Source organism: Falco punctatus, assembly GCF_963210335.1.
Source record: "Falco punctatus genome assembly, chromosome: 5".
Taxonomy (NCBI): Eukaryota; Metazoa; Chordata; class Aves; order Falconiformes; family Falconidae; genus Falco; species Falco punctatus.
Genome location: NC_137584.1, coordinates 50632130 through 50653217, shown reverse-complemented (window position 1 = coordinate 50653217; position 21088 = coordinate 50632130). Strand labels below are relative to the sequence as shown.

At 44.1% G+C, this 21088-nt stretch overlaps 1 protein-coding gene across 9 annotated transcripts in view; it reads right to left on the bottom strand.

The window, feature by feature from the left end:
- Positions 1 to 243: 243 nt before the first annotated feature.
- Positions 244 to 21088, bottom strand: part of HIVEP2 (HIVEP zinc finger 2) — a 145077-nt gene continuing 124232 nt past the window's right edge. For all 9 annotated transcript variants that reach the window (XM_080390051.1, XM_080390046.1, XM_080390050.1 and 6 more), the window contains 5 exons: positions 20760 to 20914; positions 13699 to 13874; positions 10993 to 11094; positions 9537 to 10447; positions 244 to 2766 (listed from right to left, as the gene is read on the bottom strand). In XM_080390051.1, coding sequence (XP_080246177.1) covers positions 1942 to 2766; positions 9537 to 10447; positions 10993 to 11094; positions 13699 to 13874; positions 20760 to 20914 — 2169 coding nt within the window. In that variant the 3' untranslated portion in view covers positions 244 to 1941. The remainder of the gene's footprint in view (positions 2767 to 9536; positions 10448 to 10992; positions 11095 to 13698; positions 13875 to 20759; positions 20915 to 21088) is intronic.

Here is a 21088-nt window from a genome sequence, read left to right as displayed (position 1 = left end):
AGAATTAGGACAATGTACCAGCTGTGGTCCTGCCCCCGCATGGTATTATTGGAGAAATAAACTGGTTTAGTTTGATAATATCTGTGGAGGCCAAAATACGATCCACCTTTTTGCTGCCACTCACATTCTTAAGGGTGCTCCTTGTGCAGGGAAGCAATGCTCGGGAATAAAAGATTCTGACAATGTACTGGAACGCCAATAAACTTGGAGAATTCAAAGAACACATGAAAACTAGACACCTCATGCATGTAACTGTATTTATTTCTTTTTAAAGAACACTCCTTAAATGTATTGTAAGTCAATATACAAACTTGGTTTCACAGATTTATAATCCACTAAATAGCACAAAATATAATCCAGGCCGTTGGTTTCTTTCATCTGCGTGTGTGCGTGTGGTTTTTTTGTGTGGTTTTCATCTGTGTGTGCGCAGGCGTGCACACGCCTACTGCTGGTGGTAGTGGTAACCCACCACACGCGTTCAAGACACCAGCCCGGGCCCCTCCTGACTTTCCTCTGCAGCAAATCTCACCCAGATGGAGACCCTGCTCTGGAAGACTGTGACTGTCTTGGCCATGAATCCCACTCCTTGAAGAGGTCGGGGTGGCAGTGCTCTCTGCCTCGCTGGCGGGGCCACGCTCCTCCATCCACAGGATGGGATGGGACGGGATGGGAGCCTCCCTGAAGCAGACCCAGGTACCACAGTAGGGAAGGGACCAGCTGTGGCCTTCAAGTTCAAGGGAACACCTCTTTCTCCCCACTCCAAACCCCTCCTTGGCACTCCGGGGCACCTCTGCATGACACCTGCACCCCACGGCCAGCCCTCGCAAGCAGGGGACTGCCGGGGCTCGGCGGGGTGCCCAGCCCCGTGCGGCCGTAGGGGCCTCGCCACCGCTGCAGTGGGCAGGGCAGGGGGTCATGGCCGGCCGGACCCTGCCTCCCGGCAGCCGTGGTGCCTTGCTCCGCGCCTGGCGCAGCCAACATCGCCTGTCCCGGGGACTTACACAGACGGCACCAGTGATGCACTTATTTACATGGGGTGGAATGTTTTCCCATAGGTTTTTAAAGGAGTATATAGATCAACATGTTCTCATAAGACCAAATACTTTTAATATATTTATAACTGTTTTATAAAGCTTTGAAAAAACTCACAATAGCACATTGTTTTACTTTAATGCTTTACGGTACTATCAGTTTAAAATCACAATCAGCACTTAAGTTATAGTCAATCCGGCAAACAAGAGACAAAAAAAATTACAAGGGTTAAGAACTGACTGATACATCCTTTATCTTTTTTTTTTTTTTAACTAATGCATAAGTGCAGAATAAGATAAGATACTCTAGTTTAAATATCTTGTTTTACAATATACATTTTGTTCTAATAACGCAACAGTAAATCCCATGCTTCACATAGAAAAGCAATCCACAACATTAAGAAAAAAATTTACAATTTATGAAACAAAGTAAATAAATATTAGTATTACAGAATCAGAGCTGTACATAAAAGCTGTTCAGTTTTAATCATATAAAAATATGTTTTAGTGCAACCTCACATATATTGATGCTGTTTTGCTTTACATCATTTAGATCCAAGTGTCCAAAAAAGGAAAGAAATTACATTTATTACAAAGCAGATACACAAATTCTAAAATATGTACAAATTACTGCTAAAAAAATGCTTATAAGAATATAAGCAAAGTAAAGAAAAGGCACAAACATCTGTACAATTTAAAAGTACCAGACCCAGTAAGAATTTCAAATTTAGTTTTGGTCAGGCTCATGATGACTTGTTGTTTTATCTAATTCTTTTGATATAACAAAAGTATATATAATAGCAAACTACTGTAACTTAGAACAGGCATGCTGTAAAGTTGAATACTTCTATCTCTAGAAAAAAAAAAAAGTGGGGTAAATGTATGGGTGAAAGTCTCCATGCATCTCAGATCAATGTGGCTTGCTCTTCTCAGATGACGGATCTTTGATTTCCTGTGTGCTTGATGGGGGGTCACTCCTGCTGTGAAAGCCCAACTGCCGGACGTCCACAAAGCTCTTGCTGTAAAAGGTGGGATGGGCTAACGCAGTCTGTGATGTACCAAAACTGTCCTGTTCACCACCGTGCAAGTCAGGATGGGTGGCTGAGGCACAGGTCTGGCCTGGCTCAGATCCACTAAAGTGTTTAATGCTAAAATGTGCACTTTCTAAGGGTTTCTGGTGAGGCTCAGAAGGCCTCTGCAGCTGCTCCGCCCCGTGCAGAACGGCTTCTTCTGTGGCGATTCGCAGAGAGGCTATGGCTTTTGTACAAGTCTGTATGTTCTCCTCCTGCTCCCTCTCAGTAGCTACAACACTGTCCTCCGACGTGCTCTGTGTCAGCAATAGCAACGGAGAGGGTGGCGCACTGGAGGGAGCAGTGGGGTGCAAGCTGTGCGGAGAGGTACGTTTCTCGTGGTGCTTAGAAATACTATACGACTCTTTTGCAAGGATTTCTGCAGTCCCTCTTTGCTTCTCCTCAGAGCCCTCCCTCTGCAGGGCCAGAGTGGATGGAGAATGTAAACCTGAAAGGGCCACAGGTACTGAATGGACCATCTGGATACCCCCGATAGGCATCATGGGGATGGGCGCTCGGATCTGTTGCTGGGAGTGTAGTGGAAGATGACTGAAGACGTAGTCACTCGAACCCTCAGGGAACAGGCTAGCCCCATGGTGTTCCATACCTCCTTTTTCGCCATACACGCTGAAGTAAGGCCCCTGAGACAACCCCCTTCTCTGTAACTAGGAAAAAAAACAAAAGAAATGTCAGTGCTGCTGCTAGCAAAATTCTTGTCCGGCTGCCAAACCACCTATCTGCTTTCCTGTCTAACACAACCTCCCATTCAGGCAGCACCTTTCATCCAGATGGATCCCAAAGCATTTGGAAAACTCCACTAATTGCTTATCCAAACAACAGAGGAGGTTTGCTTAGCTCAGCCCTACAGGGCTCATGCCTCTGAGGTGAAAGGCAGCAGCTAGTTAAGAGCGTTCAGCAACACAATGCAGCAATTTAGGTCAGGAAGTGAAGAGTATTATATTCAACTGAAACTGCAGAGAGAATTTGGGGTAGATAGAGTTTCGTTCCCCAGGAGAAATTTGGCCAGGAGATCCGTCTTACCTTCTCTTTTGGCAAACTGTGCAAACTGTGCTGGTATTGGCAGTCCACACTAGGTAGCAAGACTGTGTTGCAGAGAAATACACATCCAAACACTCCCTGCTTGCCACCACTGCTTGGCAGTATGGGAAAAATCTGACTGCACGTACGTATTTTCTGCCTGGTGAGGGATCCTGCTCCGGAGCTCCAGAGAAGGCACTGGCTCCCCATGAGCTTTACCCAATTCTTGATGAAAGGGGATGGGTATTTCTATTAAGGTTCAAATGCTTCTGTGCAATCAAGACCCAAGTTTTATAGTCATTAAGACAGTGGAGGACCACTCTGGCCTATCTGTAATGTAAACAATAAATAATAACAAAAGCACAGGCATGAGCTGTGAGTGAAAGTGATGATTCTGTCACAGGGAGACTCACCCACTCATAATGGGATGGAGAAGAATGAGGGATTTTGTAACAGCTAATAAAAAACAATCTCACAATATTGACATTTTCAGTGCCTTCCCATTAGTTCCTGCCTTGGAAGAATGAATAGCTCCATCTCCACTCAGTATTAAATATGCCCTGGGCTTTTGGGTTTCTCTTTTTTTCATTCTTAACTTTTAAAATTTGTTTTCCATCTGATGATTAAGTATCATTTATTGCTGACTGGAGGGATAATGATGACAGAAGTGCAGGATGACATTTACATAATTGTGTGTGGGATCTGGCCACACAACTCTCGGGGACTCCCATAGGAAACTGAATGAATGAAAATGCTCTCCTCTGCACTGCAAATGGACCGAACACCTACCAGTTCCCCCAGAGCTGTACTGCTACCACTGTCTCCGTGTGGCAGCCAGAGGACTGCGCTGCTAAATGCCAGTGCACTGAAGTGGCAGCACTTCACACTGCTGGGAAATCCCAGCTCTCAAGGCATTAAGCAACCTCTTGATCCCATCCGGGGAACTGGTTTAGGGAGCAATTTTCTGTGCTACTCAGGGGCTCAATCTCACTGTGCTCAGACACTTTGTCCTGTTTGATATAAATCAAAGTCAAGACAGGAAGGGTGACCCATAATCATCAGACTCAAACTTAAGAGATGTTATTTGGACTAATCTGTGCTGGGAATTTTCCTCTTCAGAAAGCGAGACGTTTCGGTCTCATAAGAGAAACTGTCATAAGAAAGCACAGTGACAGCTCTTATACTGCTGAATGGGGGAAAATTACAGAATAAACTGCAGTTGCCAAGCCACAACGACATACATAGTTCACCTATCCTATCTGTCCTTCCTATCACTAACCTCACCTCTGCACAGCTGCTTGCCCCCTTCTTTTTTCTATCTTTGGTCTGTCAACCCATTTCTCAGTCATACTGGTCTCTTGGTTGTTCCTAAGCCATGATATTTATCACTACTGCATCTGATGTGAACTTGGGCTAAAGGAAGGAGAGCAAAAGCAACCAAAAAAAGGAGTAAACCTCAACTCCTAGATGAGAACAAACCTAGTCAACACACAAATCTCTAATTGAGAAAGACACTGGCTTCATGTTGTACCCTGCCACAGTTTCAAAAGAGAATAGAGCAACATTCTGTCCTTGTCAGATAGAGGTGCCTAACATGACAGAAACTGCTACACACTTCAAGATCAGCAGTATCATCCAATATATGTCCCATATGCCTCATTTTTACATAGACAGTGACAGTGTGTGCATGTCCACTGGATGCCTTCCAAGCATGGCTGAGCACATATCAGATTATCTTTCTCTAGCTCTGACAGATGAGTTTGGAAATGGCCAACATAAATGGCTACAGGCGCTAATAACAGTTCATACCCCCTGCCCAGTTTTTATTTCCTTTAACAATATCTAGCATTTTCGTACATACAAGCAGACACACATATACATATATGTGTGTCTTATACACAGAGGGGAAGACTGAATATTACAAGACTTATCTTCTTTTCACAAACATCCTGAAAATCCAGGATTTTATTCTGTTGACAGGGCAAGTATTAGATCCTATCACTAAGCATAGTGCAGAAGGTCATAGTATCTTTTTGCAGTGCAGTCAGAATGGGTTGCTGCCAGTGCAGTGAAATGAGCTCTTCTCTTTGTCAGGTGATGGAAATCCAGTTCGTTTCCTATTTGTTCTCATTTGTTGCAGTTTAGTGTATTTCCCTCCAACTCCAGGTGACGTATAATTCCCCAAGCAACAAGATTCTGTAGCAACTTTTCACTAAATTCTCTGACCTAGTCACAAAGCTAACTGTCACACCACACCCCTGAGCAAAGCCATATCCAGCTTCACAGGTCCCCCAGAATGCCTCGGGGATGAGACAGGGTTTACCCTGTATCTGGTATATCACCCAAAACAGGCTGTGGGGGATTAAGAGGAAGATCACATTTCAAAGCCAAGCACCCTCCAGAGATACCCTCCTAGCAGCCTCAGACCACAGCTTGCAAAAAGATGATGGGTGGAAAACAATCTCTTTGATTACTGTATCAGAATGTACTTGAGGCTTTTTAAAGTTAAAAAACAGAAAATGTTGAACTCTTTGTTAAACTGAATAACAAAGCGTATTACTGATGTGCTTTCTAAAGCACACGATGGTTAGTAAAGTGACTATACATCTGTGTGAACTTCAGTTTCAGAAGTATCAGCTCAATTTGCAGTCCAACTGAGAATGCACCATAGCAGCCCACATACACAAGTGGACCTATTTCTAGTTTACCTGGACTTTAGAAGTTTTATGCTGGCTCTCTATGCTGGAATGCATTTCACTCAAGACGACAAGTATTGAATGCCTGGCAAGGGACTTAATATCGATATGTCTGGGATGATCAAAGGACCTTAAGTCCTATTGAACTTCAAGCGGATATAAAGGTGCCCAACTCACCTCAGCCATTCTGAATACTTCCAGACAGGCTTAGGACTTCAAAACGAATGAGAGGTATGACAGAACAACAACACAAGCAATCTACTACCTCCTAGAAGCTAACCCTGTTGCTAGGGTCAAGTCTGTATTCCTCACAGCAAGTTATATTCACAGTCTCAGTCTCCCAGTCTAGCCCTGGGACTGGAAGAAGAGGCAAAAGCTCTGGTCCGCACTAGGAAGTGGTGGGGTGCACTAGGTGTGGGGACAAGCAGGAGCAGAGTGAAACTGTTGGTGCTGGGTCCCTTGTTCACCATGTAAGTGCTGTGGGGTTGGAGGGGAATTGCTTTGAAATAACCCTGTGTGGTCTCTTCTCACTCACTTGGTGACCCACTCACAGTTTAAGTGCACCTGCTGCACTCCTGGAGCATATTTTTCAGTTTAATTTCCTCTGAAAACAATCCAGGTCACTTACTTCAAGACTGATCTGCAATGTGAGTCAAAGCACAATAAATGTGACAACAGAGACATATGCATGATCCAAACTAAAATGCTAACAGCAATGCACTCAAGATGAACAAAAGCAGCCTTTCCATCTCTCCTCTTTCCCTCAGGACTGGCATAAAATGACAAGGGAGAAGAATCAGCGCCCTTTGATAATGGTAAAAAATCTCTGGCATTGACAGAAGATCCCAATTGTATTTGGAGAGGCATGAGGATCTGCCTTTAAATTTAAAGACACCAATTTAACTTGCCAAAGCCAAATGTGTACCAGCATCAACCAGAGCCTTAGGCTACTTTGGAAAGAGTATCCTGTTGCAAGAGTGTAGCCTGTTATTAACTGGGGGGGGGGGGGGGGGGGAAGTATATCTTTCTGTATTTTTGTACAATCTACAAAAATAGTTACTTTCCTCACGCTCTTTTCCACTTCCTAAAGAAATAATTGCCATTGCTCTCTGTGTGGTGCTTTCAATGCCAGAGCACTTTACAAGCTCTTTGCACAAGACCACCAAAGCGCATGAACATTCAAGGAAAAGCAACATGAACTAGGGGAACTAGACCAGCACTGGCCAAAGAGACCAGAGCAAATACATCAATTTTAGTGGAGAAGAAAGAAAACTGGGCTCTTCTGGGAACTGCAGGCACCAGAAGCACAAGACCAGTCTTATTCCTGCAAGACTGGGAACCCAGTGAAGCTCTGAAAGAGGAAGCAGGATTGTAAGGTGGCATGTGCATCACTGATGCAATTGCTATTCATGTTCTGATTTGCCGGATTTCACTTCTCTGAAAGTGAAAAACAGCCTTTATTCCCTTTTTTTCTCTGACAGCTTTCATTTATAACAAGCTCAGGTGTTATTTGTCTTCCCACACACTGAGTATAATAACTTGTGTTTCACTTAAACTCAACTAGTGTTTGGCCAAAGGATGTCTTCCAGAAAGGCATCAAGAGGTGAGGAGTCCTTCCTTGCCTGCAGTAGTTTGTTGAGATGGGCAATCATCCTCACTGCTCATTTCCTCATTTAAATTTGCCTGGGCTCTTCTTCCAGTGATGCCTGTATTCAAGTTCCAGTGCAGTACTGAGGTGTGGGCTTCTCTCTCATAACACTCAACATGCCTCTGAGTTACTGATGCTTTCTGTAGGACAAATGATCTTTTACATTGAGTTTTTCACTGCCACATGCCTGATCCTACCTCAAAAATAAGGTAAGTGTTAAAAGCCCATCTGGCATGGTGGACTTTCCAGAAGAAGGAGCTAAGGGTGCTAAAAGAGTCCTTACAACGTGCTAAACGCCTTGCTGGAAGGTTTGCATAACACACAAGGCAAACATTACAGCAAGGACTGTCAGATGGCCAAGGGTGACTGTTACATACGCTTCTGCCAGCATCATCCCACATGCAAAATCTCTCCTACAGGGTGCCAGTGGAAGTGTCTCATGTGGGACATTAGGGACTGGGGCTCCCTGCACAATGTCAGCTGTAGCGTCTCATATAATCCCTTCCATTTGATATTAAGACTGTTAAACTGGTGGCTCTTTATCCTCTTGTGCTTCCTTACTTTGTCAGTAGAACTGCTGGCAGAATTTATATCCTTTCTCAGCTGCACAGCGATCACCCCTATGAGAGTGCAGCAGGGTTTCAGCATGCCCTTCCTCAAGGACCACTTAGTCAGCCACTCCACTGCTCTCCCCAGCAACTTACCAGGCCATGGGGCCACGTCTAAGATGTGGGAGAATTACCTGTGTTGCTCTCTCCTACACACACTGCAGCTTTCCCTTATCCCTCTGAAAAGCGGGCAAGCTACTTTTGGATCTGCCAGGCTGGTGGCATCTCAGCTCTGTTCCGTCCATCCCTGCTCCAGATGCCTGTACTCAGCTGCATCCCTCGCTCCATTCCCAGGCGTAGGTAACACATCAGCCCGGGTCTACAAAGAGCTTCACCCAGAGCTCTGGAAATGCTGATTTTATGAGCTCAGGGTTTAATTCTTCTCCTCTGCAGAGAAGCACCACAAAAAGCCAAGATGACTGGCAATAGGGAAGCAGGGAGGAGAGCCCTGCTGGGATGAGGGCAGGGAGGTAGGAACCCTGAGGCAGCGTAAGCCTGTCACAGCCCGCGCAGGTTGAACCCACACATACGGGCTGACAAGGCAGGCAGTGAAAGGGCAGCAGCAACATCAGTTGCGGCAAGGGAAGCATACTAAACGAAAACATAAATGCATACGTAGGGAAGCTGTTCCCTAACTCTAAAGACCAAAATCTATTTGTGGAGAGAGTGCTTTGTGAATGCTAGGGCCGGTCAAAAGTGCCAGTCAGCAGTTTCTGAGAGCTGATTTACTGAAAGGGAACAGCACAGACAGCAGCTGTGCCAGTTTTGCATATTGCCATTTCCACCCAGACAGTTCCGTCCCTGCCGGAGCAGCCGGTTGTGATGGTGCTTTCTGCAGAGCCGACAGCTGCCTGCTCCTGTCACACGATAATATCCTTTAAACTCCAGCCACAGATCCTGATTTCGATGTGCACCCTGCTTTTCCGAGACATTCCATTTATTTTAACGTTTTCATTCAATTAAACGATACTCAGTGATGGGCACCGTACTGCAGTACCAGGGCCTTAAGCCCTGATCTGGGCTTGTTCCCATCTGACAGTCTGGGAGGTAAAAGGTTTTACAGTGTGGAAACAAGCCCCACACGCCATGTATGCTTCCTGAGCTGTTTTAATGTAATATTATATATATATATATATATATATATAAATGCAATAAAGACAGGGACAGTTAATGTCAGACTAATTTCATTGAAGTTAATGGAGCTACTCAGGTTTGTACCAAGTGAAGATTTGACCCTCAGGCTGACTCTGTTGCATCTAACTAAATCAACATTCCAACTTGGTCCCTGTCTATTCCCAATCTCTTGCATTTGTTCAAGGACATCCTGCCAAGGCTCAAAGCTTATGTCTTCTTCTACAAAGCTGCAAAGTTTTTAAAAATACTATGCACAAATAAGATGAGTGCTGCTTTTGACAATAGGAGTGAAAATATTCTTGCATACTTACTGAATGCCCCACTGGAATAGATTCAGACTGTAAATATTGACCCATGGACAGCGCTGGATTATGGTATAAGCCCCTCCGGGGAGACGCTGCTCTAACAGAGGCCATATATCTCCTTTCTCGCCTAGGAGACAAATCTCTTCGAACAGACACATCTTTCCCTGGTGACATTGGTCTCCTTGGTGATAGGTGACGTCTTGGTGACATGTCCCGTCTTGGTGATAGCTCTCTCCTCAGCACAGCCTCCTTCCGTGGGGAAAGATGCCTCATGGGTGAAATATCTCTTCGGGGTGACAGGTGCCTTCTGGGTGACAAATCCCCTTTTGGCATTAAATACCTCTTTGGTGAGTTATCTCTATAGGGTGAAGAATCGTAGCCGGGTGATGACTGTCGACTGGAAGGCGAGAGGTCCCGTGGAGAAGAACTGGGGTCTAACAAAAGCGCGTAATCCTCATCCATGCCACTAGGTATGTCCAATCTGTCTTTATCGGGCTCTGAATCACTACTCTTACTCTGGAAAAACCTCTGATATTCTGTCATCTGTGAGTCTTCACAGGAGTCACTGGATGTTATAAGCTGAGTAACCTGAATGCTAGGTAAGGTGACCAAGTAACTGATGAGGGAGGAGTGTCCCACAGAAAGGGAGCCCTCTGGGGAAGCCCCCCGTGACGCCCCAGCCGAATTCACCGACAGGGAGGAGAATCGAGGTGGCTGCGGGCTGGTGCTTCTTGATCTGGTTTTTGGTGTTGAGTCTCCCTGAGTATCATCGAAATCATCCTCATCTTCATCGTCATCATCATTGTCATCGCCATCCTCGCCATCTGACTCCTCTGCATCAGAAAACTGATGCTCCGCTGACAGGCCTGCCAGGTTGCTACTCTTCTCTGCCTCCTGCTGCATGTCCTCCATGTTTTCTGAAACAGCCATGGCAAGTCAAAATGGTGAGCACACATCCCACCTCCTACATCTTCCACCACAATCATTCCCCACACAGCACACCCCACCCATGGCCATTGCTGGATGCTCATCATCTGGGATGGCTGCATAAAGCCATTCTTCATAGTCTCAGGCCATATTTTTTCATAATACCTTAAAACTCTATACTTGGAAGTAGGTATAAAAAGCAAATTCACCCTAGCCCACCTTGCAACTTCGCTAAATGTTGCCACACCTCACATCTGAATTGAAAAGATTGTGAACTTTGTATGACACAGATGACAACAGGTCATACGTTTATTTCTAGCTCCTCCTCATGTATCTTAATAAAAAATGTAACTCAGACAGATGGATCCGATTTATTTTTTATACTTCCTGTTTGCTAAAAAGACACCTCTTAATTAAAAAATGCCCCAAATGCTCTTAAATGTTATTTTCCTATGCCAGCCACTGTGCTAAAGTGCAATGAGTCATTTGCATACTCCAGAGGCCACTCCAACTAAATTGAATCATTCTGACATACCTGCTTCTTCAGTTTCAGCATCATCTACGGATGTCATTGATACTCCGAGCTCCAGGCATTTTTTCATGTGTGCTTTAGATTTCATATGTTTTGTCAGATTTCCTATGGATCAGAGATTAATCTAATTAATGGACAACAGCAAACATCACCCTCCAAGTCAGGTTTTGGTATATCTTAACTCTGTTAGCCTGCAAGATGGGGGTTTTTAGTTTAAAAAAAACCCACAACAGACAAGGCTGACTCATCCAGCCCATTGCCCTCAGAGCCTGTTTTAATGAGAATGGGGTTTTATATCTTAAGAAAAAAAGAAAAGTATTTCAAATAAATTTAAACTCAGGGCCTGAGAGGTATATAGGCATCTCTCCAATTTTCCACATGACACTAAGGCACCCCAGCCAGCTAAAAAGCTCACTTTTGGATGTTATCTGTCCTTGGGCTCAGTCATGATACGTACAGACTGCTCAGACATCGAAGTAAGTCCAAAGCACACCAGCTGTTCAGGGCTCGTACTCCTACTTTCACAGTGGTACTTTCAAGTTAACGGGTCTCCCATTTACTCCACATGTAGGTTCCAAATGTTCAGTGTGTTTGAAGCAAAAGTACCCCCAAAAAAAGACATTTCTGGGAGACGTTTCTATATAAGTTTACCATCTAGCTGCAGTCTCTGAACTGAAAGAAGCTGTACTTAGAGGATTCACCTGGGATGTAGGAAATCTAGGTCCAGCTTCCTGCTTTGGATTACGGATCTGACCCAGACACAGCACGGATTTGAAATCAGATCTCCCATTCCCCTGAGGGAGCAACCTAACACTAGACTATTGACTTTCTGGAGTGCCTGTCTCGGTCTGTTTTTTCACAGATAAGAAAACTGTGTTGAAACTGGCCCCAAGAGACATTTCATGGCAAAGAATCTTGAACACAAAGCACAAGCTGGAGAAACAAGAACATCGCTCTAATCCATTAGCCACTCAGTCACATTTGCAACACCCAACAGGGAAAGCATGGCACAAGCAAACCCAACCCACTACCAAGACATGGTGCTTCTTAGATCAAGGAAAGCTCTCTGTGAATGTGCCTATGCTGCTTTTGGGACCCCAACCAGCGTCTCCAGATGATGCGTGTGAAACATGCAACCTGGGGACAGGAACAGTGCACACTGTTGGGTAGTGGAGGTGTGTCACAAGCCACACTCTTCTCCTCTGACTTTCAGTCCTAGGTAGTTCAAATAATCCCCTTCTCAGTAAGATCTTACTGCGCCTGTGCACTGCATGAAAAGTCTAACCTTGTCACTGATGCCTCTGGATAGTTAAACGCTCAGGGTGTACACTGAAAACCTAAACATCTTTGAAGGCCTGTCCCCTACTGTTCTCAGCAAAATAGCAACAATACTTACGAGGCTGACAACTGCTCACAAGCAGTAATACACCAGTTAAACACTTCTTGTACTTTGAAGTCTAACTCAGTCTCTTCCTACTCATGCCCTTCTTGTGCAATAGCATACCACCTCCTCCCTGTTTCTTCTTCACCAGAAATGCCAGCCTCAGAAAGCAATTTCACATTTCTTTCCATGCCATCTCCTCTGCCTGGAATGTCCTCTCTGAACACAGCTGCAAAACCACAGTTCTCCTTCAAGTCCCTCCTCAAGACCCATTCCTCCAGCAATGTCAAATGTAAATAATGATCCGAGAACAGCTCACCAGATGGTCTGCTGGGACTACAAACCAGCAGCTCCTTGTCTTTGTCTCTACATTCCCATGAAAGTTCTCATCTTAAATTAGGTTGATGGGTCTACTACCATCCATCAGCTATTCCCATCTTTGGCAGAGGAAGAAGTGCTGGACTCATGGAAACTATTACAATTCTCAATCCTCAGAATAGCCATGAAGCTGCACTGGGATCTTGGGAGAAATTTCCTTCAGCTTCCTCTCTCCCCGTTCAAGTAAGTTCATTGCACTGGGACCAGAATCCATTTCACTTGTCTGCCAAAGGGAAGCTAAGAAACTGAGAATGTAAGGCTCATTTGGGCTGTGCTACAAAAAAATGCTACCAAAGAAAAGGATTTTTTTCTTACAAGGGGATAGTTGCAATGCAAATACGAATGCCAAAGAATATCATTATCTGTGGCCTCAGGGTGACAAACAGAAGCTTTTTTCTGTGCTGATAAATACATGTGAACACAAGCTATCAGATCTCTATTCATAATTAATGCCACAGTGGATGGAGTGGCCCATCTGGGAGACATACATTATTTATAAACTTGAAACTGACCCACTGTAAAGCCCGTGAAGGCATGTTTTCCTCAGCAGCTGATGCTCTGCTTCTACATTATGTCATAACAAGTGTAGTCTCCGGGTAGCATTTAAGTGTTGCTGCAATTAAAATTTGCACCATGTAACAATTCTGGCAGAAAGTATTATTTGTAAGGGTGGTTCTTATGCTACTATATTTTCTCTGCAGACAGACGGACCAGCCAAGAGCCTACAGCTCTTAATGAAGCTATTGAAGGAGTCTCCAAGTCTCACAAAATCCCTGGATCAATTAAACAGAAGAGAAAACCCTCTTTTATGAAGTGCTGTATACATAAACACAGTATTTTTATTCTGAAGAAAATTCTCTCCTCGATTGCAAAGGGTGCTTGGACCCCAGATGGAAAATAGCTCAAATTCGTTTGGGAAGTGGCAAGAGTTCAGCAAAAGGGTCAAGTACCTTTAGTTTTGAAGGCAAAGTTGCACAACTTGCATACATAAGGCCGGACATCAGTATGAGTGCGGATATGTTTTTTGAGCATGCTTGGCTTTTTGCAGCGAATTCCACATTCTTCACAAATGTACTTTCCTCGGCCACGACCTCTGACATAGACATAATCCTCATTTGATTTATACCTGTTGGAAGAGAGCAAGCATTTTAATCATACAGGCTCCGGGTCACATACATGCACAAACAGTACCTCTACCCATTTGAACCTGATCCTGTATGTATCTCATCACAACAAATCCACGGAAGTCTATAGCAACTAATGAATTTTCATTCCGGAACTCACAAAGTATTTGCCTTTCAGGGAATGCACTAGTCCCACTGCGTTTTAACAATATGAAATCAAAGAGTTGCAGTATGAGAATAGTTTAAACACCTCGTCAAGAAACAGATTAGCTTCTATTGCCATAGACACAGCAGAACTCCAAATATGAGTCTGCAGGTTGGATTTACTTCAGCTAATTGTAGTCTTGCCCACCACCACTGAAAAGAGCGTCATTTTGTGGCACAGTTCATTGAACTATTTTAGCGTATTCAACCCTTGAGATCAGATAAAGCACATCCTGGAAATGCCCATTTCTCCCCATTAAGCATAAAGAGAATGCAGATGACTAGCAAGCATGTACGCATTTACACTACGGGTGTCTGAAGTTCCCAAAGATGGATCCATCCCTAAGGGACACCAAGTTGAGTTCACCCAGGTATGTGCTGCTTTAGAAATAAAATGGGAAACTTCCAACCTGCATACTTAGCAGAAAGCTGTTAAGTATTTTTTTCTTAGCACAGGCATAAGTGTTCCACGCTATTTTTGCTGATTACATAGTGTGTAGTTAGAAAATAAATAACATATGCAAATCTATGTAAAGCTGTACATTGCCTTTACTATCACGATAAATTATTAATATTGAAATCTAAAAGGATGCAGGGGATCTGCTCAGGCTGTTCTGAGGTTTGAAAAGTGCTGGGCATTCCCTAGAGGGAGTATTTCATCCTCATTCACCCAAAGTAAAATCCAGAAATTGCAAGAACTGAGAAATAATATTTTTTCTGTCTGTCCTCCATTGCCCTTTCCCTAAGCAGCAGAAAGTACTTTCAGCCACCCTGTGGATGCCCAGCCCACAAAATATCTGTGGTGCTGACAGTCCGTGCTTTAAATAAATAAGGGATTGTGCGAAAGATTCTGTTAATGTGATGATAACTCTACAAGAAGCAAGTGGCAATTTTTGGGTTACGGAGCTGAAACATTTTCCAAGTGTGCTTTTCTTAGATGAACCCTTCTTCCGTATGTTCAGCTACATCACTGGTAATATAAATACTGAAGTTAATATCTTAGAAATACATAAACCACTGTCCTGTTCTCATGTCCATTTTGTTATCTATTAAACATATCAGCTCCTCTTTCAAATGTGGATGCGTGAATCAGGTTTTTTGATGAAAAACTTCCCAATAAAGTTGACCCTCTCCCTTCTCCTTCACTCCCTGGCATCATGGGCAAAACCAGCATAGTCTAATGTCATTTAATATTTAGTCATCTCTCTGGGGGGTTTTGTTTGTATAACATTTCTACATTCTGCTTTTCTCTCTGCCCCATTTCTCAGGTTCTTCATATACACGTGCCAATGACTCCTAGACATCTTCCTATCCACCACTTCTTCAACTACCTCCAGGATTTCTCCCACAGACAGAAAAAATATTCATTACTGTTGGAAAGACTGCCATTTTATCATCTTTTCACCCCTCCTTACAGTCTCATTTTGCTCGGATGGAGTCTACCATATCACCCCTGACCGATATTGGTAAGATAAATGCTGTGTTACAACATGTGCTTTTCTGTTGCTCCATCTCTGCCTGACCTCATTCCACCAGCTTCTGTCACCTGTCAGATCCCACTGGGCACAAACACAATTAGACAAGATCTGTCTCTTCATCATTCACATGGATGGTTCCTGGCCATAACTGACCTTGACTCCCTGAGTATGCTTCAACATAACAACTGCAAGAGAAATGGCACACACAAATTTGACATTCAGAGAAGGCCCGGTCCAAAAACTGAGACACCAGAAGATTAAGTCTATGGTGATTAACTTTCTAGCCCCCAGGAATATTAGATATTACTATTAACTCATGTCTGTGCCAAAGCTTTCAGTCATTTCCTCCTTCCCACTACAAAACTTTCATATATGGGCTGCTCTGAGCTTGATTTGAATGGGACTTTAGAGTTAAAAAGCATTAACGCGCCTCAGAGTCCTGCAATTTCTATCCAAAATGTCATTTTATTGGAAATTTTCAATTAGAGTCTATTACTGATAGATATAAAAGAGCAAATATAAGCAAACTGTGAACTCTTGCTGTCAGCTGACAATGTCATTAACAAGATGACAGGAGAGTAGGCATGTCTGCCCTGTCCCTCCTTTCTTTTCACGCTGTTATTTACTAACTGTACTGCAGCAAGTACCAAACTTTAAATTGCTGCTTTCTTTAAGGAACACTGCTTCACATCCCACCAGAGTTTCACAGTCAGAGATGATGGAAAGCGGATTTTGTGATTCATTTCATTTCATTCGAATCAAGCCACCTGCCAGAGGTAACAATATGGTTGGTTGTGTTTTCCTTCAAACCCCCTTCTGCTGCAACGCTTCTCTTCACAGGCTTTGGTGCAGCAAGGTGGTGACGTGCTGTGACATCTACTTTTCCCCTCAACTCCGTTCATTCTGTTCCTTCAGCTTCTCACACATAACCCAGCCCCATCTATTTGCGGTTTGCCCACCTGCCACAGGAGCGCTCCACTCCAGAGCACATGGCAGCTGCACTTCCCTGCCTAGCAGGCAGGCTTTCCTGCAAGCCAAAACCTGACAACCGCAGGCCTTCCCCAACTATGGCTTCTGCATTGCCTTCTTTGCACTTACCAAACAAAAGCAATCAAGAAGCCTACGCAAATCCACTCCCCAAGACAAATAAAAAACGAAATTAAAAATACCATGCTGAAACAAGATGTCACCACGCACGCTTGTCTGTCCAGGGGAGAAAACATGAAGCAAAGACAACAGATGTTTGCTGCATAGTTCAGTACACTAGTTGCGCATGCTGAGACAATACAAAGATGAGCTTGATGAGAGCATAACAGAACAGAGAACAGGACAGCTCTACAGTCAAGAGCAAGCAAGCACGGAAACCCACCCATGTTAAAAACTAGCTTTCAGAAGTCACAAACAAAAACCTGAAGAGAAGGACAAATTCAATAACCGGGGCTGAAAACAATGAAAGACGTGGTTATCATATCTAAAGAATACTTGATCCAATTAAAAATACCTGAATTAATGAAAATAATTAATCTACCTTTCCACAAATAATTCCTACAATAAAATTATGATGTATAAGGAAAAAGTGGACCCATTAACACTACATCACCTCATTCACTGTAACTAGTAGGTTACATGCTCCCGTTGAGGAAATCCCAGTCTATTGCACAGATTATTTGTGTGTCCCCCAACTCCAGATATTAATGTGCACATCAATGTTTCTTACGTTTTGTTTCACTCAAAGGATATCTAAACACAGCCAAGCATTACTAGGAGTCATTTCTAGGTGATGTGTGAATTATATAACTTTACACAAATAGTTTTATAGACGTTATTGGTATACAGGGAAACTTAAGATGGTGTAACATACAAAGTTTCTTAAAGAAGGTATTAGACGGTAGAGGTGTTTTTTAGAGTGATCTGTGGCAGCTCACACTGATCTGAATCCTCCTTTAACTTGCTTCTAACACATCTCTACCCTTCCGACCTCTCATCACGTAGTTTACATCTGTGCAGACTATCTTAGCTAGGTGATCCAAATTTCCACATTCAGAAATGATATATAGTGGGAAGCAGGCAAATTTTATACTTCAAAGTGGCTGTGAGTTGAAGCAACAGCTCTTTAAATTTCTTGTAAACTTCAGTTCACCCCTGGATTTGTGTCACTCTTGTGTAGCCAGCCTACTGGCTTGGGTACTAGGACAACTACAGACAACAGCCAGGATCACGGGATCTGGGCCAGCAATACCCACAGCAATCTCCAAAATAACATTTTCAATCTTTCAGGAAAGATGTAGGCTATACTCCCTTCAGTGTTGCAGACTACAGAGAAAATGCCAATGTTAATTTCATGGAGACTATTCAAGCAGAGCCAAAACACATGTTAATGAAGGATAACTGAGATTTTAAAGGGTATAAACTGTCAGGCGAAGGAAATCACAGAATCACAGAACGGTCAGGGTTGGAAGGGACCTCTGGAGATCACCCGGTCCAACTCCCCTGCTAAAGCAGGTTCACCTACAGCAGTTGCTCAGAATCTTGTCCAGGCGGGTTTTGAATATCTCCAGAGAAGGAGACGCCACACTCTCTCTGGGCAGCCTGCTCCTGTGCTCTGTCACCCTCAAAGTAAAGAAGTTTTTCTTCATATTCAGATGGAGCTGCCTGTGTTGCAGTTTGTGCCTGTTGCCCCTTGTCCTGTCACTGGGCACCACTGAACAGAGCCTGGCCCCATCCTCTTGGCATTTGCCCTTAAGATATTTGTATACAGTGATAAGATCCCTGCTCAGTCTTCTCTTCTCCAGGCTAAGCAGGCCCAGCTCTCTCAGCCTTTCCTCATGAGGAAGATGCTCCAGTCCTCTCATCATCTCTGTAGCCCTCCACTGGGCCCTTCCCCAGTGGAAGAGAGACAGGGAACCACTGGAGAGCCCAGACCTGGACACAGCGCTCCAGATGCGGCCTCACCAGGGCAGAGCAGAAGGGGAGGACAACCTCCCTCGACCTGCTGGCCATGGTCCTTCTAAGTCACCCCAGGATCCCAGTGGCCTTCTTGGACACCGGGACACACTGCTGGTTCATGGTCAGCTTGCTGTGTCCTCCAGGACTCCCAGGTCCTTCTCCACAGAGCTGCCTTCCAGCAGGTCAGCCCCCAGCCAGTACTGGTGCAGAGGGCTGTTCCTCCCCAGGTGCAGGACCCTACAAATTGGCTTTGCTGAACTTCATTGGGTTCCCTTCTGCCCAACTCTCCAGCCTGCCCAGGTCTCGCTGGATGGCAGCACAGCCTGCTGGTGTATCAGCCACTCCTGCCAGTTCTGTATCACCAGCAAACTTGCTGAGGGCACACTCTGTCCCTTCATCCAGGGCACTGATGAGTAAGTTGGACGTGACTGGACCAAGTACTGACCCCTGGGGAACACCACTGGCAACAAGCCTCCACCCTGACACTGCACCGCTGGTCACAACCCTTTAAGCTCTGCCATTCAGCCAGTTCTCAATCCACCTCGCTGTCCACTGATCTAACCCACACTGCCTGAGCTTAACTATGAGGATGTTATGGAGGACAGCGTCAAAAGCCTTGCTGAGGTCAAGGTGGACAACATCCACTGCTCTCCCCTTATCTACCCAGCCAGTCATTCCATCATAGAAGCCTATCAGGTTTGTCAGGCATGATTTCCCCTTGGTGAATCCATGTTGATTACTTCTGATAGCCGCCTTCTCTGCCACATGCTCAGAGATGACCTCTAGGATGAGCTGTTCCATCATCTTTCCAGGGATGGAGGGGAGGCTGACCGGCCTGTAGCTTCCTGGGTCCTCCTTCTTGCCTTTCTTGAAGACTGGAGTGGCATTGGCTTTCCTCCAGTCCTCAGGCACCTTTCCTGTCCTCCATGACCTTTCAAAGGTGATAGAGAGTGGCCCTGCGATAACATCTGCCATCTATCTCAGCACTTGAGGGTGCATCCCATCAGGGCACATGGATTTGTGGGTGTCAAGTTTACTTAAGTGGTCTCTAACAGGATCCTCCTCAACCACGGAAAAGTCTTCCTTTCTCCAGACTTCATCTCTCACCTCCAGGGTCTGGGAAACCTGAGGGTCAGCCTTGGCAGTGAAGACTGAAGTGAAGAAGGCATTCAGTAACTCTGCCTTCTCTGTGTCCTTTGTCACCAGGGCACCCACCTCATTCAGCAGTGGGCCCACGTTTTCCCTAGTCATCCCTTTCCTACTGATGTACTTGAAGAAGCCCTTCTTGTTGTCCTTGACATCCCTCTCCAGATTTAATTCCAAACAGACCTTATCTTTCCTTACTGCCTCTCTGCATGTTCTGACAAAATGGATGTACAAATTTCTCACATCTCCACCCTGACCTATTTAGTTACCCCAATAAAACAGTGCTGTGAGGCCATCTGAGTTTGGTAAGACTGAAAACCACATCTTGTTCAGTCACCTGACTATTCACTACTAAACTGGCAAATTATTGCATCATGTTAGAATTCTGTAAAGAAATTAAACAATATCTTCCATGTTAGAGCATACTGCAGATGCAAACAAGTGCCCATTCATTTGCTTTTTGTAAGAAGCTTCACAAGTCTCAAAACAATGTTAATGGGCCTTCAGGTCTCCTTTTCCCCTCTCTTTGTTAGTTTGCTTCTGTTCTCGCTTGAGTGATAGATGGCCATCGTAAAATTAAATATTACTTTATCAACATACATGACAGATCTATGGACTAGGTTTAGATACTATAGATTTCATTGTCACCTTACATTTTATCTCCAAAATCCAACTTCAGTAAATAATGAAATATTACACGAATAAAAGTAAGCATGTCAAGCTAACCCATTCAAGTGAGTGGAAGTACAGAATCTAAAAATGGAAAGATATCCTAATGGAAGCCATTAAATACAAAGAAATGGTACAGAAAATATCAAATTGTTAACCATTTACCCATTTCTTTATGGCCTAAGGAATGAAAGTAACAGTTTTGATTGAGTGTTCTCACACAGATAGAAAACAGAATTGTCCTAATAGCAAAGTAGAGCCAAGTAGTACAGGTACTCTGCAGTTTGTTTTAAGACTGACATATACACAAAAAAGAAAAGGCTTGGGAGCTACAAGACATGGCAGGAATACAGGAGACTGTTCACATCTAATTCACTCATATTCATTTTCAAATCTTTTTAAAATGACGGGCTGAGCTTGAAATTTCCAGTTGCATTTTCTTACCCTCCTTCAAAGATTTTAATTCGTATCGGCTCAGTTTGTTTGGATGTAATGTCTTTATCTCCATGAATGTCTCCTTTTACTCTTTCTTTTATAATATTCCCCACTACTTTCTTTTCAAGCTTGCTGCCAAATAAGAAGAATGGCTCGTGTTTCATCTGTGGAACAAAGTCAAGGAAGGGAGTTACTGCTGGAGCACACAATAAATGCACACTTCATTTCAAGTACTTCTAACATTCCAGGTCAAAACCAAACTCTCATTTTGGTGCAACTCTACATGATAAATTAATTTGTCCATTTAATTTGATGGAGAATATGAGAGGGGGCAGTAT